General features: G+C 45.4%; 1 protein-coding gene across 3 annotated transcripts in view; it reads left to right on the forward strand.

The window, feature by feature from the left end:
- The window catches only part of FAM214A (family with sequence similarity 214 member A), a 97,546-nt gene that overhangs the window by 50,307 nt on the left and 26,081 nt on the right, over window positions 1-21,158 (forward strand). For all 3 annotated transcript variants that reach the window (XR_005452150.1, XM_038750590.1, XM_038750591.1), the window contains 3 exons: window positions 12,966-13,150; window positions 13,493-13,695; window positions 15,173-15,298. Coding sequence is in view for 2 of the 3 variants with exons in the window: in XM_038750590.1 (XP_038606518.1) it covers window positions 12,966-13,150; window positions 13,493-13,695; window positions 15,173-15,298 (514 nt within the window). In the remaining variant the exon portion in view is untranslated. The remainder of the gene's footprint in view (window positions 1-12,965; window positions 13,151-13,492; window positions 13,696-15,172; window positions 15,299-21,158) is intronic.

Here is a 21,158-nt window from a genome sequence, read left to right on the forward strand (position 1 = left end):
CCTCTTTCCACCCAAACCGCATCTTCCCCCCGACTTTCCCATCACTGTAGACAGCACCACCATCCTCCCTGTCTCACAAGCCTGTAACTTAGACGTTATCCTTGACGCCTAGCTCTCGTTCAACTCCCCTGTTCCGTGTCACCAAATCCTATTGATTGTACCTTCACAGCATCGCTAAAATCCACCCTTTCCTCTCCATCCAAACTGCTACCATGTTCCTCTAGACTGTAAACTCGTGGTGGGCAAGGAATGTGTCTCTTATATTGTACTCTCCCAAGCGTTTAATACAGTACTTGGCATACAGTAGGTGTTCAATAAATATGATTGACTGACTTGATCCAAGCAATTATCCTGTCCCGCCTGGACTTCTGCATCAGCCTCCTTGCCGACCTCCCTGCCTCCTGTCTCTCCCCACTCCAGTCCATACTTCACTCTGCTGCCCAGATCAATTTTCTAAATAACCTTTTGATCCACGTTTCCCCGCTTCTCAAGAACCCACAGAAGTTGCCCATTCACCTCCATATCTCTAATAGAAACTCCATACGATTGAGGGGTTTTAAAGCACTCGATCACCTTGCCTCCTCCTATCTTATCTCACTGATATCCCACTACTACTGATAATAATAATGGCATTTATTAAGCGCTTACTATGTGCAAAACACTGTTCTACTACGACCCAGCTGGCTCATTTTGGTTCTCAGATACCCACCTGCTCGCTGTACTTCGATCTCTTCTATCTCACCCTCTCGCCCACGGCTTGCCTCTGGCCTGAAACTCCCTCCCCAATCGAATCTGACAGATCGTCACCGTCCCCACCTTCAAAGTCCTACTAAAATTTTATCGCATCCAAGAGGTCTTTCCTGAGTAAGCCATCACTTCCTCTACTCACCCTTTCATTGTGTCTCCCTAGTACTTGGATTTGTACACTTTATTCACCCCACCCACAGCCCCACATCATTTATATCTGTCTGCCCTTCTGTAATAATAATAGTAATAATACTGTAAGCTCCTTGTGGACACATAACATGTCTTCCTATCTTCCTATTCTGTTATATTGTACTCTTCCAAGTAGTTAATACAGTGCTTTGTACGCAGTAAGTGTTCAATAAATAGCAGTGATTGATTCCAAGAGAAGGGGCACCCACAATGCTGAAGGCTATTGAGAGGTCAGGGAGGATTAGGGTGGAATAAGGACCATCAGATTCAGTGCGAAGGAGGTCATTGGTGACCTCAAGACAGCAATTTCCGTAGCATGGCGTATAATGGATGAGGGCAAGATGTAGATTGTAATAATAATAATGATGGTATTTGTTCAGCGCTTACTATGTGCCAAGCACTGTTCTAAGCGCTGAGGTAGATACAAGGTAATCAGGTTGTCCCACCTGAGGCTCATAGTCTTAATCCCCATTTTACAGATGAGGTAACCGAGGCACCGAGAAGTTCAGTGGCTTGCCCAAGGTCACCCAGCAGACAAGTGGCAGAGCCGGGATTAGAACCCGCATCCTCTGACTCCCAAGCCCGGGCTCTTTCCACTAAGCAGCATGATGGTAGACAGTTAAGGAGAAGTTGGAGGAGAGAAAGTAGAGGCAGCAGGTGTAAACAACTGTTTCAAAGAATTCAGATGGGAATTAGGCGGTAGATGGGGTGATAGCTGGATGGTGCAGTGGAGGTAAGGATTTTTTAAGGTCAGGAGACACGTGGGCTTGTTTGAAAGCTCATTCAGCTCCAGGATCAAAGATACACAAATATCCCTCACTGAGGATCAATTTTAGAAAAGGGTGAAGTCCATGAAGAGGCAACAAGAAGGATTAGGTTTCATGTCAAATAACTGGGGCAAATGTGAATCAGTATAAATGACAAATATCTATCTTTATAATGAATTGTATTGGGGAAAATAGTGTTGAGTGAATTTCATGTCAAATAACTGGGGCAAATGTGAATGAGTATAAATGACAAATGTCTATCTTTGTAATGAATTATATTGGGGAAAATAGTGTTGAGTGAATTTCTGCCCAGAAGCAGGCCTGGTACTTAAATTGCTTGATTTTCAGAGCTTAAAGCAATGTAACGTTTAAAAGAAAATGCTAGAGAAATCATTTTAATGATCAGTCAGGTTGGGATATTTTCATGAACAGACCATTGACTAGAGATTACTAGTATTATAATCTCTCTTATAAATTAATAATAACAGTGTTTATGAAGTCCTCACTGTGTGCCAAGCACTGAAATAAGCTCTGGGATAGATAAAGCATAGGCAGATTGGACACAGTCCCCGTAGCACATAGAGCTAAGAGTTTAAGAAGAAAGAACAGGTATTTAATCTTCATTTTACAGATGAGGAAACCGAGGCACAGAGAAGTGACTTGTCCAAAGTCATGCAGCAGGCAACTGGCAGAGCTGGATTAGAACCCAGGTCCTCTGACTCAGGCCCAGGCTCTTTCCACTAAGCCAAATTGATTCTTTACGGATTGAGGAGGAGGTAAAATCGGTAGCTGGGTAGATTGCCTCTAATCCCCACTCCCATCCACTTACTTTTCTTGGTCTAGGGCTTTGGTCTCCTTTGTGCCTCCTTCTTTTGTTGACTCACTCACTCAATCGTATTTATTGAGCGATTACTGTGTGCAGAGCACTGTACTAAGCACTTGGAAAGTACAATTCGGCAACAGATAGAGACATTCCCTACCCAACAGTGGGCTTACGGTCTAGAAGGGGGAGACAGGCAACAAAATAAAACAATAAATCAGTAACATCAAAATAGATAGAATTATAGGTATATGGACATCATTGATAAAATAAATAGAATAAAATGTACAAATATACACAAGCGCTGTGTGCTTTACATATCTGTCAATCACCAAGACCAAAACTCACATGAATTTCTTCAAGAAAAAGCTTTCATTGATTCATTCACTGTCGTGTTTATTCAGTGCTTACTGTGTGCAGAGTACTGTACTAAGCACTTGGGAGATTAGCTTTGAAAGTAAACCTTCAATTTTGAAAAAGCGCAGAAATAATTTCACACTGGAAGAATGCCTTTCCAGCTCCTTAAGAATGTGTGTGAAATATTAATAACTCTTTGGATTGTCATCAAAATAAAGAATGGGGTCTCTTGTTTCTGGAGTAGATGTGGGTGTCAACTGTGGGTTTTTACACGTGCACGTGTGCACATTTGTGTAAAATAGGGAAGGAAAATGAATTTTTTATTTTAAAATTCATGTTTCACATTCTGTTCTGACGTAGAAGCTGAAAGGAATTCATTCTTTATCCTTTTTTTCCTAGAAGACAGGGAATTTCATAAATTCAGAAAAGTGTTCAGGAAATACTGTTTCTGTTTTAGTTCTACCGAAGCCTGGGTATCATTAATTGTTTCCTTTTAACGTTACATTAAGCCATCTTAATAAAAGTACTCTCTTCTCAAAATTCTAGGAATATTTTTATTCAGTTGATTCAGAGCTACATGCAGATAAGGAGCAAAATGTTCCGCAGTCATGACTACAAGACAGCCGCGTAAAACAAGGGAATTTGTTACACTGTGTATCTGCTGGAATCAAGTTATCTCATTGTGATTTGTGAAAAGCAATGCCAGCTGTTGCTTTATATATTACTCAGGGTGTTGTGGAACTCAAATTCTTTGTACAGTATAAGGCCAGATTGAACCTAGAACAGTAACAGTGATTATTCTTTGTTTTTGATGAATTCTTTGCTTGGTATTGTGAAAGCTGTCCTATTTTCCAATTTAAAACTGAAGCCAGTGTTTATAAAGAAAAGTTACAGTAAGGTCGAATGAGATAATATGGTTGTACTTCTTTTGTTTAAATGTAATGCTTTAAGCTTTTTCATTCAGTGCTGACAGGATGTAACAACCAGGTAGTGAACTTTTATATTAACGTCTGTCTCCTCCTCTAGACTGTTAGCTTGTTGTAGGCAGGGAATGTGTCTACCAATACTGCAGAATTGCCTAGTGCTTAGTACAGTGCTGTGCAATATTGAATTTATTGAACATTGATGATGATATTGATTGAAGGGAATCAATATGGTGTGGTGGCTAGGGCCAGGGCCTGCTAACCACAGAGGAAGCACAGCAGTCGGCGGGATGGTGGCAGGGTTGCCCAGCTGCTGCCTCACCTTCTCTTCCTCTGCAGCGGCAGCCACAGCCGCGACTACTGCTTTTATAATCTCTTTTTAGCCTCCGTAATACTCAGATGCGATAGTTGAATGGCAGCCCTTACCTTCATTTTATGTAAGGCGGAACAGACAGAGAAATGAAAAGATACGCCAAGAGCATCAGGTCATTAAAAGGAGCGTCCCCCGGAGCGATTGTTGGTGTCCGTCCATTTCAGCAACCTGGAACTCATCAGAAGAAATTCAATTGCCTTGTGCTTGGTAATTTTAAAGTATTGCGTCAGACCGATTCAGGTCCTTCCTTCCTATAAAAATGACAAATCGAGCCCTGTTGAGTGAACTGGAGTGGAGGCAGCGACTTTTAAGGATATACTTTATAGTTCCCATTCCCATTGAGGGTGAAGAGTGCATTCGGAAATATACAGTTGTCCTTGGTATTCGAAGAAGACTCCACTTGATGGTGAAATTCATCAGTGTGTGTGTGTGTGTCTGAAAATGTCTTTATGGGATTTACAGTCCCAGCCACACTGTGCACACAAAAAGGCTGGCCCTTGTTGTGGTGGTGTGCTTAGTGACTGTAGCACCTGGCATTAGTTTCTCTTTTTCCTCCTTGCCTTTTGTTCCTGACAAAGTCAGTGTTCAAAAAGAAGCACTCCGAACCCCATGAGGGACAGGGACCATGTCTGACCTAATTTTCTTATATCTGTCTCAGTGCTTAGTACAGTCCTTTGCTCGTAGTTGCAATTAACTAAAACCAGAATTATTATTGATAGCAGTACGCCGTGCTTGTCTCGCCTCAGGAAATGCCTCCGGATTTTCAGCGGAGGTGCAGCATTTTCTGAGGCTTTGCTTTACCGCGACCTTAAAATGTTTCCTGGGCTCTGCGTGCTTTCAGTGTTCATGTTTCAGCTCTCCATATATTTGGATATCCTGCTGCTGCTCATTTTCCTCTGGAGTCCTACCCAGTCTAGCTGTCACAGGTGCAAAGCTTCAATGCTTGGAGACTAGATTTGGTTCCAGATCTTCACTGTTTGTGATCTCGTCTTGACATTAGCTATTGAGTATAATGCTGGTGGAGCTGCTCAAGAAACCAAGTGTGGGGTCAAGGGCTCACAGCCATAGAGACGGTTGGAGAACACTACAGCTCTGTAGACTTTTAATTTGGTTTTCAGCCTGTTATCCCGTTTGCCAGTCTCTCAAAAGACATGCCCACTTGGTTTTCAGTCATTTGCGTTTCTTCTTGGGTGGGGGGGGGGGGCCTGGGGCACAGTCATCAACATCAAGTCTGATGAGTTGGAAAAGTTTCCCAGAGGTGGGAAGCAAATTCTAACCTCCCACATCCAGGTCTCTGTCACATCTTCCAGCAGGACTGCATAATGAACAGAACTGGATCCATTATGCGCAGCCGCTTTTTCTTATTTTTGTGGTATTTGTTAAATGCTTTACGGTGTGTCAAGCGCTGTTCTCAACGCTGGGGTAGATACGAGTTGGCTACAGTCCCTGTCTCACATGGGGATCAATCAGAGAAATACCAGAAATTAATACCAGAGAAATCAATACCAGAGAAATTAAGTGATTTGCCCAAGGCCACACAATGGGCAAGAGGCAGAGCTGGGATTAGAACCCAGGTCCTCTAACCCCAGGCCCATGCTCTTTCCACTAGCCTTCACTGAACCTCTGTTTATTCTAAGGGCAAAGGGGAAATGGATTAGACAAGGTGCCCTCAGCCCCGATCCAGCCTGCTGTTCCACTGAGTAGTCTGAGAATGAAATTTTGAGGGCAGCCAAATTTGCTTAATAATTTCCGGTGCTGAGATCTGCCGATGGCATCAGGTGCTTTGGTAAGCTCTGTGAAACCGGGTAGCGGTCTTGGTACTGTTCTTTGTACCTTTTTCTGTACCAGATGTGCAGTAAAGACCACATCCACTGTGCCATAGATGTGGTCTCAAACCAAGCGATTCCAGGAACGTTTGGTGGACGACACCCCACCTACTAGGGTTTGCAGAGCCTCCTCTTCAACAGGGAAGCCCGGATGTCTACAGTGCTGGCAAACCAGACTGCTGCTGCCCCGATAGCCCCGATCTTGCCCAGGGCCTCCTCCTTTAGGGAGGTGTGTATGGGGCGGGTTGGAGGAGGGGTCCCACCACAGCTGGGACATGGGACAGTTTTGGCTTTTCTTTAGTAGTGATGGTTTTAGAGAGCTGTCTACTTGGCTTATGATCAACAGCACCCATTACAAGATGGTTCATTTGGGTGACTTTGGGCAAGTCACTTAACATCTCTCAGTTACCTCATCTGTAAAATGGGCATTACGACTGTGAGCCCCATCTGGGACAACCTGATTACCTTCTATCTATCCCAGCGCTTAGAACAGTGCTGGCACATAGTAAGCACTTGACAAATACCAACATTATTATTATAAGGGTGCCATCTGCCTGAGAAGCAGAACGTCTCTGTGTGGTTTCTTCATCCGGGTGTTGCCCCCTTTTTATCATCATCATCATCAATCGTATTTATTGAGCGCTTACTATGTGCAGAGCACTGTACTAAGCGCTTGGGAAGTACAAATTGGCAACATATAGAGACAGTCCCTACCCAACAGTGGGCTCACAGTCTAAAAGGGGGAGACAGAGAACAAAACCGAACATACTCACAAAATAAAATAAATAGAATAGATATGTACAAATAAAATAAATAAATAAATAAATAGAGTAATAAATATGTACAAACATATATACATATATACAGGTGCTGTGGGGAAGGGAAGGAGGTAAGATGGGGGGATGGAGAAGTGAAGTGAAGCCCAGAGAAGTGAAGTGGCCTGCCCACGGTGTCACAGCCGGCGAGTGGCGGAGCCAGGATTAGAACCCAGGTCCTTGTGAGAGAGGCGTTGGCATCCCTTGTACAAATGGCTGGTGTCTACGCCTTGCAGCCGCGAGACCCAAGCAAGGCCTCAAATCTGCCCGGCACACCTGCTGAGCTCTCCAGGCGTGCAAGGGACACACTGATGAAACTGAAGGCGGTCCTTATCGCCGCTAAAGCCGGGGAAGCAGGTCAGCAGCTCTGCCCTGAAGAAGACCTTCAGTGATCTAAATTAAAGGCGTTTCTTTGGAATGAAAAGAATGGACTGCAGGCTAAAGAGAATTAGTAGATGGCAAGTGTTGGCAACTCATTGCAGAAGCTTAAAACTGGAGGGAATGAGAGTCAACATGAGAAGGTGGATGGAGATCAAGTGGTCGGTTATTAATTATAAATCAAGGTATCGTGGTGGAATGGTTGGTGGGGGGCACAAGGGGAGGAGGGTTGGAGCCCGATGCACAAGGAATCAGAGAAGCGTGAAAGGTGATAATGAGGACCAGGGAGGAGGTCATTTGGGGACATATATTTGAACTGCAGAGAGCAAATTGTGTGGGAAGATGGTAGGTTTCAATACCCTTATAGCAATTTTTTTTTATATTTAGGAACTCGTACGTATTTTAAATGCAAGTCCGTTCTGTGGGAGTGCAGCCTGATTTAGCTTACCATCTCAAAGCAACCTAAAAATAGCGCACTTCATTGTACTACAGCGAAATTTTGTTCAGATTGCTACTTTGCGTTGCCATAATTTGGGGGTTGAGCTGAAATGATGTCTTATTTTTGGCAGCTCCTGTATAGGAAATAATTTCGAAGGGATTTCTTTGGTGGCCACATCTCACCTCTTGAAGAACAGATTTGTCCCAACTAAAAATACGCAGAGGAAGAAACTGATTTTCCGGTTTGGTGGGTGGGGTGCGGTTTATCCACAGCCCGTCTTTAACTCCAGGACCATTTACGGTCACTCGAGCTGGAGCAGGGGGGCTCTGGTGCCGATCCCTGAACAACTCGTGGCTTAGCGGAAAGAGCCCGGGCTTGGGAGTCAAAGGTCTTGGGTTCTAGCCACATATCAGCTGTGTGACTTTGGGCAAGTCACTTAACTTCTCTGTGCCTCAGTTCCCTCATCTGTAAAACGGGGATTAAGACTGTGAGCCCCGCGTGGGACAACCTGATTACCTTGCGCTTAAAACAGTGCTTGGCATTCAGTAAGCGCTTAACAAATACCGTCATCATCATCAACCCCTCCCACTCTTCCCCCCACCCTTGCTCTTTCTTTCCCCACAGTACTGCTTCAGCAGTACTCTTAGGCTGTAAGCTCCTTGTGGGCAGGAAATGTGTCTACCGACCCTGTTGTACTTTCCCAAAAACTTAGTACAGTGCTCTGCACCCGCGGTAAGTGCTCAGTAAATACCATTGATTGACTAATTGGGTTGGGAAGGCATGTACAGAGCCAGGTGTGCACGGTTGAATGGAGATGGGGAGAAAGGCAGGATGGAGGCCGGGCCAGATTCTACTGCCCAGGACCTCCCTAGAACTTTAAATTGCCCCTTGCACATTGTTATTCTTTGGTTCTTTAATGTTTTTACATTTCATTTCATTTACATTTCATTTACAGTTGCTCTCTTTCCTTTCATCTATGTTATTAAACCAGTGGGATCCAAATCAGGGTCCTTCTTGTTGTCTTATATTAGGTCCTCTCTGAAAGACACTCATCCAACTAATGACCCCACTCTCTGAGTATAGCCCAGCCAATACTATTTCTATTAGTAGTAGTATCATCATCATCGTTAATAGTAATAATAGTATTTCCTAAGTGCTGTGTATTATTTCTTCAGGAACTGAACACTGAAGCAGATACAGGATAATCAGATTAGACACAGCCTCTATCCCCTGTGGGGCTTACAGTGTAAGTAAGAGAACAGGAATTGAATCCCCATTTTACAGATGAGGAAGCCGAAGCGTAGAGAAGCTGTGACTTGCCCAAGGTCAGACAGCAGGCAAGTAGCAGAGCTGGGATTAGAATCCAGGTCCTCTGGCCCCCAGGCCGCTGTTCCTTCCACTATGCAGCTTAGTTTATCGACCTCTTTTCCAGATATTTCACAGTCAATCACTTTGAGGAGAGACTGTGAGCCCTTGTGGACAGGGAATGGGTCCATTGTTATATCGTAATAATAACAATAATGATGGTATTTGTTAAGCGCTTACTATGTGCAAAGCGCTGGGGGGATACAAGGCGATCCGTTCCCACGTGGGGCTCACAGTCTTAATCCCCATTTTACAGATGAGGTAACTGAGGCACAGAGACGTTAAATGACTTGCCCAAAGTCACACAGCCAATAAGTGGTGGAGCTGGGATTAGAACCCATGACCTCTGACTCCCAAGCCCGTGCTCTTTCCACTGAGCCACGCTGCTTCTCGTACTCTCCCAAGCGCTTAGTACAGTGTTTTGCACACAGTAAGTGCTCAGTAAATACGACTGAATGAATCTGTGAAGCTGGTTGATATTTGGATTTAACCGTTGTAACACGTACTGATCTTATGAGCAATCACAAAAATCCTTGAGTCCTCCATGCAGCCTGGCAGATGTCAGTCAATAGTGTTTATTGAGCACCTACTCTGTACAGAGCACTGTGCTAAATGCTTGAGAGAGTTCAGTAGTTAGTATATACACTCTCTGCCCTAGAGGAGTAAAGGCAATCTAGTGGAGATAATAATAATGGCATTTATTAAGCGCTTACTATGTGCAGAGCACTGTTCTAAGAGCTGGGGGGATACAAGGTGATCAAGTTGTCCCACGTGGGGCTCACAGTCTTAATCCCCATTTTACAGATGAGGTAACTGAGGCGCAGAGAAGTTAAGTGACTTGCCCAAGGTCACACAGTAGACATGTGGTGGAGTCGGGATTCGAACCCATGACCTCTGACTCCAAAGCCCGTGCTCTTTCCACTGAGCCATGCTGCTTCTCTGCGTGTTTGGAGTATGATATGTAATGCTTGGGGCAAATGATTTCACCCTAGGAACGTGATACCCAAATCTCCATCTCCAGCCCTGATCTCCTTCCCTCTCTGCATTCTCACATTTCCTCTTGCCTTCAAGACATCTTCAGATGTCCTCCAGTCACCTCAAGCTTAATATGTCCAACTCAGAACTCCTTATCTTCCCACCCAACCCCTCTCCTCCTCTGACATTCCCACGACTGTAGACGGCACCACCACCATCCTTCCTGTCTCCCAAGCCCGTAACCTTGGCGTTATCCTTGACTCCTCTCTCTCATTCAAGTCACATATTTAAACCATCCCTAAATCCTGTCAGTCCCACCTTCACAGCATCGCTAAAATCCACCCTTTCCTCTCCAAGTTAATACAATCACACATCCCATCCTGGATTCCTGCACCAGCCTCCTTGCTTCCTGCTTCTCCCCACTCCAGTCTGTACTTCTCTCTGCTGCCTGGATCATTATTCTTCAGAAACGGTCAGGACCTGCCACCCCACTCCTCAAAAAACTCCAGTAGTTGCCCATCTACTTTTACATCAAACAAAAACTCCTCACCATTGGCTTTAAAGCACTCCACCACGTTGCCCCCTTCTACCTCACCTCACTACCCAGCCCACCCACTTCACTCCTCTATTGCTGATATTCTCTCTGTGCCTCCATCTCACCTATCTCGCCGCCGACCTCTCGCCAACATCCTGCCTCTGGCCTGGGACACCCTCCCTCCTCAAATCATCGTCATCATCATCAATCGTATTTATTGAGCGCTTACTGTGTGCAGAGCACTGTACTAAGCGCTTGGGAAGTACAAATTGGCAACATATAGAGACAGTCCCTACCCAACAGTGGGCTCACAGTCTAAAAGGGGGAGACAAAACCAAACATACTAACAAAATAAAATAAATAGAATAGGTATGTACAGGTAAAATAAACAAATAAATAGAGTAATAAATATGTACAAACACGACAGACAGTTGGTCTCCCCCCCTTTTCAAAGCCTTATTGAAGGCACATCTCCTCCAGGAGGGCTTCTCTAAGACCTCCCCCCCTCCGCCCATTTCCTCTTCTCCCCCTCCCTTCTGCTTCACCCTGACTTGCTTCCTTTGTTCTTCTCCCCTCCTGGTCCCACAGCATTTATGTACATGTCTATAATTTATTTATATTAATGTCTGTCTCCCCCACCTCTAGAGTGGGCAGGGAATGTGTCCGTTTACTGTTGAATTGTACAGTGCTCTGCACCCAGTAAGCACCCAGTAAATACGACTGAATAAATGAACGAATGTACTTCCTTCCCCATATTGTAACCAGTCTGGTGCCATCCTTGTGCTGGGGCTCACTGAAGCGCTCCCCGGGGACTTGGGGGAGAACTCTGAAGCCCTTGTTTGCCCACTAGCACTTGTCTGAAAAATCACACAACTTTAGGGCGAGAGTTGGCCCAGAGAAGCAGCATGGCCCAGCAGAAAGAATTAGAGAATTAGAGGCCTGGGTTCTAATCCCAGCTCCACTCTGTACCTGCTGTGGGACCTTGGGCATACCGCTTAACTCCTCTGTGCCTCAGTTACCTCATCTGTAAAATGGGGATTACACCCTCCTCCCTCCTACTTAGCCTGGGAGCTCCATGGGGAACAGGGACTGTGTCCAACCTGATTTGTCTTGTATCTGCCCCGGAGTTTAGAACAGTGCTCGACACATAGTAAGTGCTTAATATGATTTTTTTAAAAGCAAACTCAAAAAAAAAAAACCTGTGACTGGAATTCCTATGAGCAGGAGTGACTAGGGCCAGGAACCAGAAAGGAAGCAGCCCCTGCTCTTCAAAATAACCCAGTTTTACCCGGCCTCTGACCATGAAGGACTTTCTGGGTTCCATATCTCTCAACAATGGGAGAATTATCCCTGTATCTATGCTCCGGTGTCTCTTCTAATATCAGTTAAACTCTTAACAAACCTGAATTTGGGGGTCATCTGGGAGGACTTTCCTGTTCTCCCAGGCTTTTACCAGGAAGATTAGATTATAATTACGATACTTTGTTCATTTTTGATATTCGGGGGCGTGACTTTTCCAGTTTCCCAAGGGCTAGCATGTTGGTTCATTATTTAAAAATAGAAAAGTAGACATTCTTTTTCGTGTTACCAGAGGACTTCCAAGACCATTGAAATATTAATAGTGCGTAACCAAAATCCAGTATTTGGTCCAGTCTTTCATTCGTATTTTGCAGATGCTTTCACTGCCTGAGAGGCATACAGAAAGTTAACTGATTTTTTTTTTGTTTTTTAGATCATTCAGTATGGCCTAGTGAAAGCATTGTAGTCTGGATTCTAGACTGTGAGCCCACTGTTGGGTATGGACCGTCTCTATATGTTGCCAACTTGTACTTCCCAAGCGCTTAGTACAGTGCTCTGCACACAGTAAAGCGCTAAATAAATACGACTGATTGATTGGTGGAAAGACCATGGGCCTGGGAGTGAGAAGACCAAGGCCTTAGTCCCGGCTCTGCCACTTGATTGCTGTGTGACCATGGACAAGTCACTCAGCTTCTCTGGGCTTGTTTTCTCATCCTTTAAAATGAGGATTCAGTACCTGTTCTCTCTCCTACTTAGCTTGTGAGTCCAATGTGGGACAGGGACTATGTCCAACATGACTATCTTTTGGGCAGGGATGGTCTCCATTGCTGAATTGTACTTTCCAAGCACTCAGTACAGTGCGCTGCACACAGTAAGCGCTCAGTAAATACGATTGAATGAATGAATGAATGTTTGGACATAATAAGTGCTTAATAAATACTATTCGTATTGTTATCCAGCAAATCGGTGGAAGAACCAGAACTTTGATGTCAAAGTTGACTTAACTAATTTCTGGGCTGCTTTTCAGTGAAGGCGATACCTGAAAATAGAAGGTAGCCTCTAGAATTATAACTGTTAGCCTAAATCAGGTTATCTTTTAGAAAATAAGAATATTCTGTGTTTAACTGTAATCTCTTTTCTTTTCTTTTTAATTTCAGATACCCTAGACGAATATTTTGAATATGATGCAGAGGAGTTCTTGGTCTCCCTGGCCTTACTGATTACAGAAGGGCGAACACCAGAATATTCCATAAAAGGTCGAACCGAAGGCTATCATTGTCCTCCATCGCAGTCCAGTCAACCACTAACGGCAAAGCATGAATGCAGCGACAAATTTGCCCAGGTATTCTTTCATTCATTCAGTCGTATTTATTGAGCGCTTACTGCGTGCAGAGCACTGTACTAAGCGCTCGGGAAGTACAAGTTGGCCACGTATAGAGGCGGTCCCTACCCAACAGCGGGCTCACGGTCTAGAAGGGGGGATATGAGACTGTAATGATGGTAATGCCTTTCTGTTTTATTGGACACCCTCTATCTGCACCACGTAAAAGGGATCCAAAGTAACAAACGTCAGCTTTGCGTCGTTTCTCAGTAAAATAGCCCTTTACACTGAGGCAGCCAGATGAGTTGCGGGACACCGTACAGTCAGCCCAACAGCCATTCTTTTGCATTTTATCTTCTCAAGTGTCGTCAAGCCCGGCGAACCAGGTCTGAGGTTATGTTGCTCTGGAAGAACAATCTCCCTATCATGGTCGAGGTGATCCTGCTGCCTGACTGTTGCTATAGCGATGATGGGCCCACCACGGAAGGGAGCGATTTAAACGACCCTGCCATTAAACAAGACGCGTTGTTATTAGAAAGGTGGATCCTGGAGCCAATTCCTCGACAGTAAGCTCTTTGGCTTTGTTCTGCATTGTTCTGCCACGTACTTGTTTTGATTTGGAGACTGATCCTTTATAAAAAAAAAAGGGCATCCTTTTCACTCTCTGTCACTGCCGTTGCTCTCATTTTTATGGTATTTGTTAAGCGCTTAGTGTGTACCAAGCACCGTACTAAACATTGGTGTAGATAGGGGAAGCAGTCTGGCGTAGCAGATAGAGCACGGGGCTGAGAGTCAGAAGTTGTCTGCTGTGTGGCTCTAGGCAAGTCACTTGACTTCTCTGTGCCTCAGTTACCTCATCTGTAAAATGGGGATTAAGATTGTGAGCCCCATGCGGGACAGGGACCATGTCCTACACCATCGCTTAGAACAATGCCTGGCACATAGTGACCACTTAAATACGACAGTTATTATTATTACAGGTACTTTTATGCAAGATAATCAGGCCCCACATGGGGCACACAGTCTAAGTAGGAGGGGGAACGGGTATTAACTTCTCTGTGCCTCAGTTACCTCATCTGTAAAATGGGGATTGAGACTGTGAGCCCCACATGCGACACGGGCTGTGTCCAACCTGATTAGCTTGCATCGACCCCAGCATTTAGTACAGTTCCTGTAAGCACTTAACAAACATCATTTTTTTTTAAAATTATTGAATCCCTATTTTGCAGATGAAGGAACTGAGGCACAGAGAAGCCCAAGGTCAGCCAGCAGACAAGTGGCGGAGCCGGGATTAGAACCCAGGTCCTCTGACTCCCAAGCCTGTGTTTTCCCCACTAGGTCATGATGCCTCCCTGCACTGTTTCGATTTAGGTTTTTTTTCAGCAAGATACTTGCTCTTAACAGTTGACCCAGAAAGGTATTCGTAATGGCAGAAAATTTAAGAGGTATTTTTGAATTTGAATTTTATGCCATCCAGCAAAATAATTAAGTTGTTTTTCCCCTAAAAGATGGGAGATTGCATCTAGCAAACTAGCTCTGCAGTCATATCAGAATAATTTTTTCACATATCGTAGGCTCTGTATGTAGCACGTAGCTAATAGAAAACAACGCCAGAATGGGATTTTGTTTCATTAGCTCAATTGTTTTAATAATGTATTGTCTTTGTGTCTGTAATTAGGTGATGACTCATACTTTCCTTCAGAATGTTTAGGAAATGTAACTGATGCAGGGGTTGGATTCAGCTTTGGCATCAATATCCTTTTCAGTTTGAAAAAGATCAGTTTTAATAGAGTTGGGTTTTTCGGAAGATTGGAATATTCGCAATGAGCTAGATTCTCTCCTGTTTGGAAAGGCAAAGAAGCTCAGCAATTTAGGATTGCGTGAGACAAAGGAGTTGCAATTCCAGTTTACCCACACAGCCTCATGTTCTGGAACTCAGTGCCTTTCAAAATAGAGCTTAAATATTTCTAAAATGCGCTATTTTTGTTCCTTTGCACGTCGACCTGTCGAAAGCTGATTGAGTTTTTGGTCTTTACCTTTCAGAAGCGGAGATCGGTTTATCGAAGAGAAGACTCTGCTATTGGCAGTTCGCTCATTTGTGTTTTTTTCCCAGTTAAGTGCTTGGCTGAGTGTCTCCCACGGTGCTATTCCCCGCAATATTCTGTATAGGTAAGTTCAGAGACTTTTTAAAAAGGACGGTATTTACTCCGAGTCCTAACAGACTGCTTCTGGAGTGCATCCTCGTTTACAATAGCTCAGGTGTCAGGGTCCACGCTGTTTAGTAAGTGCTTACTGCATACAAACCTAAGGAAATTAAAAATATGATCTCTGTCCTCAATCAAATGGGGCAGATAATAACTTGAATCGACAAATGTGTCATAAAAGCATAATCAATCATTTGTATTTCTTGAGTGCTTCGTGTGAGCAGAGCACAGCACTAAGAGCTTAGTACAAGTGGGTAGATGTAGGGAAGCGCTTGAGAAGCAGCGTGGCTCAGTGGAAAGAGCACGGTCATGGGTTCTAATCCCGGCTCCCCCACGTGTCTTCTGTGTGACCTTGGGCAAGTCACTTAACTTCTATATATGTTTGTACATATTTTTTACTCTATTTATTTTATTTGTACATATCTATTCTATTTATTTTATTTTGTTAGTATGTTTGGTTTTGTTCTCTGTCTCCCCCTTTTAGACTGTGAGCCCACTGTTGGGTAGGGACCGTCTCTAGATGTTGCCAATTTGGACTTCCCAAGCGCTTAGTACAGTGCTCTGCACATAGTTAGCGCTCAATAAATACGATTGATGATGATGATGATGAACCTCAGTCACCTCATCTGTAAAACGGGGATTGACTGTGAGCCCCACGTGGTGTACATGATCGCCTTGTGTGTCCCCCCCCAGTGCTTTGCACATAGTAAGCGCTTAACAAACGCCATCATTATTGTTATTATAAGCCAATTAATAACGTGCCCATGTGACTGTTGGGATGGCCTGACTGAGCTCAGTACAGTGGTTTGTATACACTAGGTGGTCAATAAAAACCATTTGTTTTGATTTGGAGATTCATACTTTTTTTAAAAAAGGCAGCCCTTTCACTCTACCATTGCCATTGTTTTCATGTTTATGGTATTTTTTAAGTGCTTAACATATACCGAGCACCGCATTAAGCGCCGGTGTAGATAGGGGAAGCAGCCTGGCATAGTGGATAGAGCAGAAGGTCATGGGTTCTAATCCTGGCTCCACCACTTGTCTGCTGCCTTGGGCTGTGGCCTTGGGCAAGTCACTTCACTTCTCTGTCCCTCAGTTCCCTCATCTGTAAAATGGGGATTAAGGCTGTGAGTCGCAAGCGGGACAGGGACCTTGTCTAACCCAACCCAGTTTGCTTGTATCTACGTCAATGTTTAGAACAATGCCTGACACATAGTAAGCACTTAACAAATACCACAGTTATTATTATTACTATCATTATTATTATTATTATTATTAGAGAAGCAGCGTGGCTCTGTGGAAAGAGCCCGGGCTTTGGAGTCAGAGGTCATGGGTTCAAATCCTGGCTCCGCCAACTGTCAGCTGTGTGACTTTGGGCAAGTCACTTCACTTCTCTGGGCCTCAGTTACCTCATCTGTAAAATGGGGATGAAGACTGTGAGCCCCACGTGGGACAGCCTGATAAACTTGTAACCTCCCCAGTGCTTAGAACAGTGCTTTGCACATAGTAAGCGCTTAATAAATGCCATTATTATTATTATTGTTATTATTATTATTATTATTATTATTACAGGCATTATTCTACAAGATAATCAGGTCCCACATGGGGCTCACAGTCTAAATAGGAGGGGTTTAGTGGATCGAGCACGGGCCTGGGAATCAGAAGGACCTGGGTTCTAATTCTGCCTCTGGCACTTGTCTACTGTGTGACCTTGGACAAGTCACTTCACTTCTCTGGGCCTCAGTTCCCTCATCTGTAAAATGGGGATTAGGAGTGTGAGCCCCATGTGGGACAAGGCCTGTGTCCGACCTGATTAATTTGTATCTACCCAGTACTTTGAACAGTGCATGGCACGTAGTAAGCGCTTAAGCACCATAATTATTATTACTATCGACCGAGAGGTAGGGTAAAATAATTTGCTCAAGCAGTGTGGGTGCTCTCAAACCAGGAAGTGCCAACTTGTACTTCCCAAGCGCTTAGTACAGTGCTCTGCACACAGTAAGTGCTCAATAAAGACGATTGATGGTGAAGTGGAACGGGATATTGGACTTTCTCAAACCCGTAGTTCAGTGCACACGGTAAGCATTTAGCAAATACCACTGATTGACTGATGAATTGCAGGTTTCATTGAGGTGGAGCAGGTCTGAGAGAAATTCCAGGTGAACTTCACCATATCGGAAAAGGGAGTGTCTCTCAGTCGGTAGTCATCAGCAGCCTCATCAGTCGTATTTATTGAGCGCTTACTATGTGTAGAGCACTGTACTAAGCGCTTGGGAAGTACAAATCGGCAACATATAGAGACAGTCCCTACCCAACGGTGGGCTCACGGTCTAAAAGGGGGAGACGGAGAACAAAACCAAACATACTAACAAAATAAAATAAATAGAATAGATAGGTACAAGGAGACTATGGAATCCAGGGGTTGGCTTGGACAGTTTCACTCCTGGGCTTCAGCTCCACCGGGGTGACACCCAGGATTTAATGTCGACCCCACTGCCCAGTTGGGTTAGTGCCCTATTTAGAGGTTCAGAACAAGGAGTATATTCTTTCCCATCCGTGGTACTATTGGCCCGTTACTGTCCTTCGTATTGTTTCGCTGGATTTCAGTCCCAAACCTCTGCCTAAGCGAAACGGTGCCTACCTGATTTTCTGTCTCTCGACTCCTGTGCCTTGCTTTAATTTCCTGCTCTGTTCGTGACTGTGGCGGTCAGAGATGGGGAAGCGGCGGGAGAGGGTCGACTTGAGCGGCATCCTCTTATTATCATCCTCCCCCTTCTAGACTGTGAGCCCACTGTTGGGTAGGGACTGTCTCTATATGTTGCCAATTTGTACTTCCCAAGCGCTTAGTACAGTGCTCTGCACACAGTAAGCGCTCAATAAATACGATTGATGATGATGATGATGATCTGAATCGACAGCATTTACTGGCAGCTGCTGGGCAGAGCACGGTCCTAAGCCCCCGGTGAACATACGACAGTAGAAGCCGTGATCGTTCCCCCGACGGAGCGTAGATCTCCTGGGGGATTGTCTTCTGCGAGGGCAGGATTACCAGTGGGGCCAGCCAAGTCAGATGCACGTGGGGGCCATAAAGAAGCAGGCCAGAGTGGGGCCCAGGAAGCCTAGACCTCCGGGTTCAAGGGCACGGAGCAGGTGCGTGGACGGTTTAGATAGTTCAGCGCTTAGAACGGTGCTTTGCACATAGTCAGCGCTTAATAAGTGCCGTTATTATTACAGTTCCGGGGACCGGGAATCCCGGCGATGACGGCGACGATGGGTTTTATCAAGCGTTGACTCTGTGTTCTCGGCGCTGGGGGAAATGCAAGCTAGTCAGGTTGGACACAGTCTGTGTCCCAAGTGGGCTCACGGTCTTAATCCCCATTTTACAGACGAGGTCACTGAGGCACAGAGGAAGGGAAGCGACTCGCCCGAGGTCACACAGCTGACGAGTGGCGGGGCCGGGATTAGAATTCAGTGCTCTATCCACTAAGCCATGCTGCTTCACACTAAGCCTTAAATGACTTGTTTCTCTTCACTCCCTCTCCCCACATTCACTATCATTAGGAAAGGGTGAAAGGGAGCCCAACGTGAAATTCCGTTTTGGAGTCTGCCTGGAATTTGCACCCTCCCTACCCGTGCATGCTCCCTTATCAATCATATTTACTGAAGCAGCGTGGCTCGGTGGAAAGAGCCCGGGCTTGGGAGTCGGAGGTCACGGGTTCTAATCCCGGCTCCGCCACTTATCGGCTGCGTGACTTTGGGCGAGTCACTTCTCTGTGCCTCAGTTACGTCCTCTGTAAAATGGGGATTAAGACTGTGAGGCCCCACGTGGGACAACCTGATCACCTTGTATCCCCCAGCGCTTAGAACAGTGCTCTGCACATAGTAAGCGCTTAACAAACACCATCATTATTATTATTGCTATTATTGAGCGCTTACTGTGTGCAAAGCACTGTTCTAAGCGCTGGGGGATACAAAGTGATCAGGTTGTCCCACGTGGGGCTCACAGTCTTGGAAGCGCTTGGAAGAGTACGCATCAAACACAATCCCTGCCCACAACGAGCTTATTCATTCATTCATTCAGTCGTAGTTATTGAGCGCTTACTGTGTGCAGAACACTGTACTAAGCGCTTATGGCCAACATGACCAGACAGCCCACATTAGGAGGGACGGTACACATTTTGCCCCTCCTCTGCCGACCCCTTCCCATCCCCACCGTCCAACGGCCTTTCGGCCGGACTTGCCAAAGTTCCTATTTCAGTAGAAACAGGGTTGCTGGGTCGGGATTGTCCGTATCTGTTGCCGAATTGTACTTTCCAAGCGCTTAGTACAGTGCTCGGCACACAGAAAGCGCTCAATAAATACGACGGAATGAACTGGATGAGTGAACAGCAGCAGCTAGAGCAGATAAGGAAAGAGACAGCAGTCGATAAAGCCGCACACTGCCACTGGCCCTTAATGGCTTCTCGCGGGCCGGCCCGGGGGAAACGTGGGGAGGCCAGCTTGCCGTTTCTCTCTTTGCCAAGGATGTTTGTGGTGGTGAGGGTTTGTCGATGTGTGTGTGTGTTGTCCCTGTGTGTACACGCGTGTGCGTGCGGGCCTCCGACTCCCTCACTTTCTCTCCGTCTCCCTCTTGATTCCCTGCGCACTCAGCCCGTTGTCCCCAGTCTCCGGAAGTCTGGCCTGCCTGACTCCCTTTTAGCCCCAGAAAATGCGGTTGCTTTATTTTTACCAGTCAGTCGTATTCAGTGAGTTCTTACTGCGTGCTGAGCGCTGTACTAAGCGCTCGGGAGAGTACACTATAACAATAAAACAGACGTATGCGGCTCCCGCCGAAGCGAAAGGCTAAGCGGCAGGTTTGTGGTTCGTCCCAATCCTTTCCTCACATATAAAATCCCTTTAAAGCTGCATTCATTCAGTCGGATTTGTTAATAATAATGATGATGGCATTTATTAAGTGCTTACTATGTGCAAAGCACTGTTCTAAGGGCTGGAGAGGTTACAAGGTGAGGTTGTCCCGGGCGGGGGCTCACAGCCTTAATCCCCATTTTACAGATGAGGTAGCTGAGGCCCAGAGAAGTGAAGTGACTTGCCCAAAGTCACACAGCTGACAGTTGGCGGAGCCGGGATCATCGTCATCGTCAATCGTATTTATTGAGCTCTTACTGTGTGCAGAGCACTGTACTAAGCGCTTGGGAAGTACAAATTAGCAACATATAGAGACAGTCCCTACCCAACAGTGGGCTCACAGTCTAAAAGACTTGATCTGAACCCGTGACCTCTGACTCCAAAGCCCGGGCTCTTTCCACGCTGCTTCTCTGAGCGCTTACTGTGTGCAAAGCACTGTACCGAGCGCTAAAGTTGGGAGAGACTTGTCTGAGTGTAGCAAATGGGACCACTCCCTTCCTTGAAATGCCCCTCACAGTTTGGGTACTGTGAGTCTGTGTTTCATAAACTCACAGAATTCATTCATTCATCGTCGTATTTACTGAGCGCTTACTGTGTGCGGAGCACTGTGCCAATAATAATGATGGTATTCGTTAAGCGCTTACAATGTGCCAAATACTATGTGGAAAGTACAGTTCGGCAATAGAGAGAGGAATCCCTGCCCACCCCGGGCTGACGGTCTAGAAGGGGGGAGACAGTCATCTTAAACAAGTGAACAGGCATTCGTGGGCAGAGATCGTGTCTACCCACTCTGTCATATTGGACCCTCCCAAACGGTCTCTACCTACAGAAAGCGCTCAGTAAGCACCACCGATCGACTGATTTGATTGTCAGGCTGGTACAAAAATAACACGAGCCTCTAATGCCAACCCAAAGGCTGA

The sequence above is a fragment of the Tachyglossus aculeatus genome, chromosome 8 (genome assembly GCF_015852505.1).
Source record: "Tachyglossus aculeatus isolate mTacAcu1 chromosome 8, mTacAcu1.pri, whole genome shotgun sequence".
Lineage (NCBI taxonomy): Eukaryota > Metazoa > Chordata > Mammalia > Monotremata > Tachyglossidae > Tachyglossus > Tachyglossus aculeatus.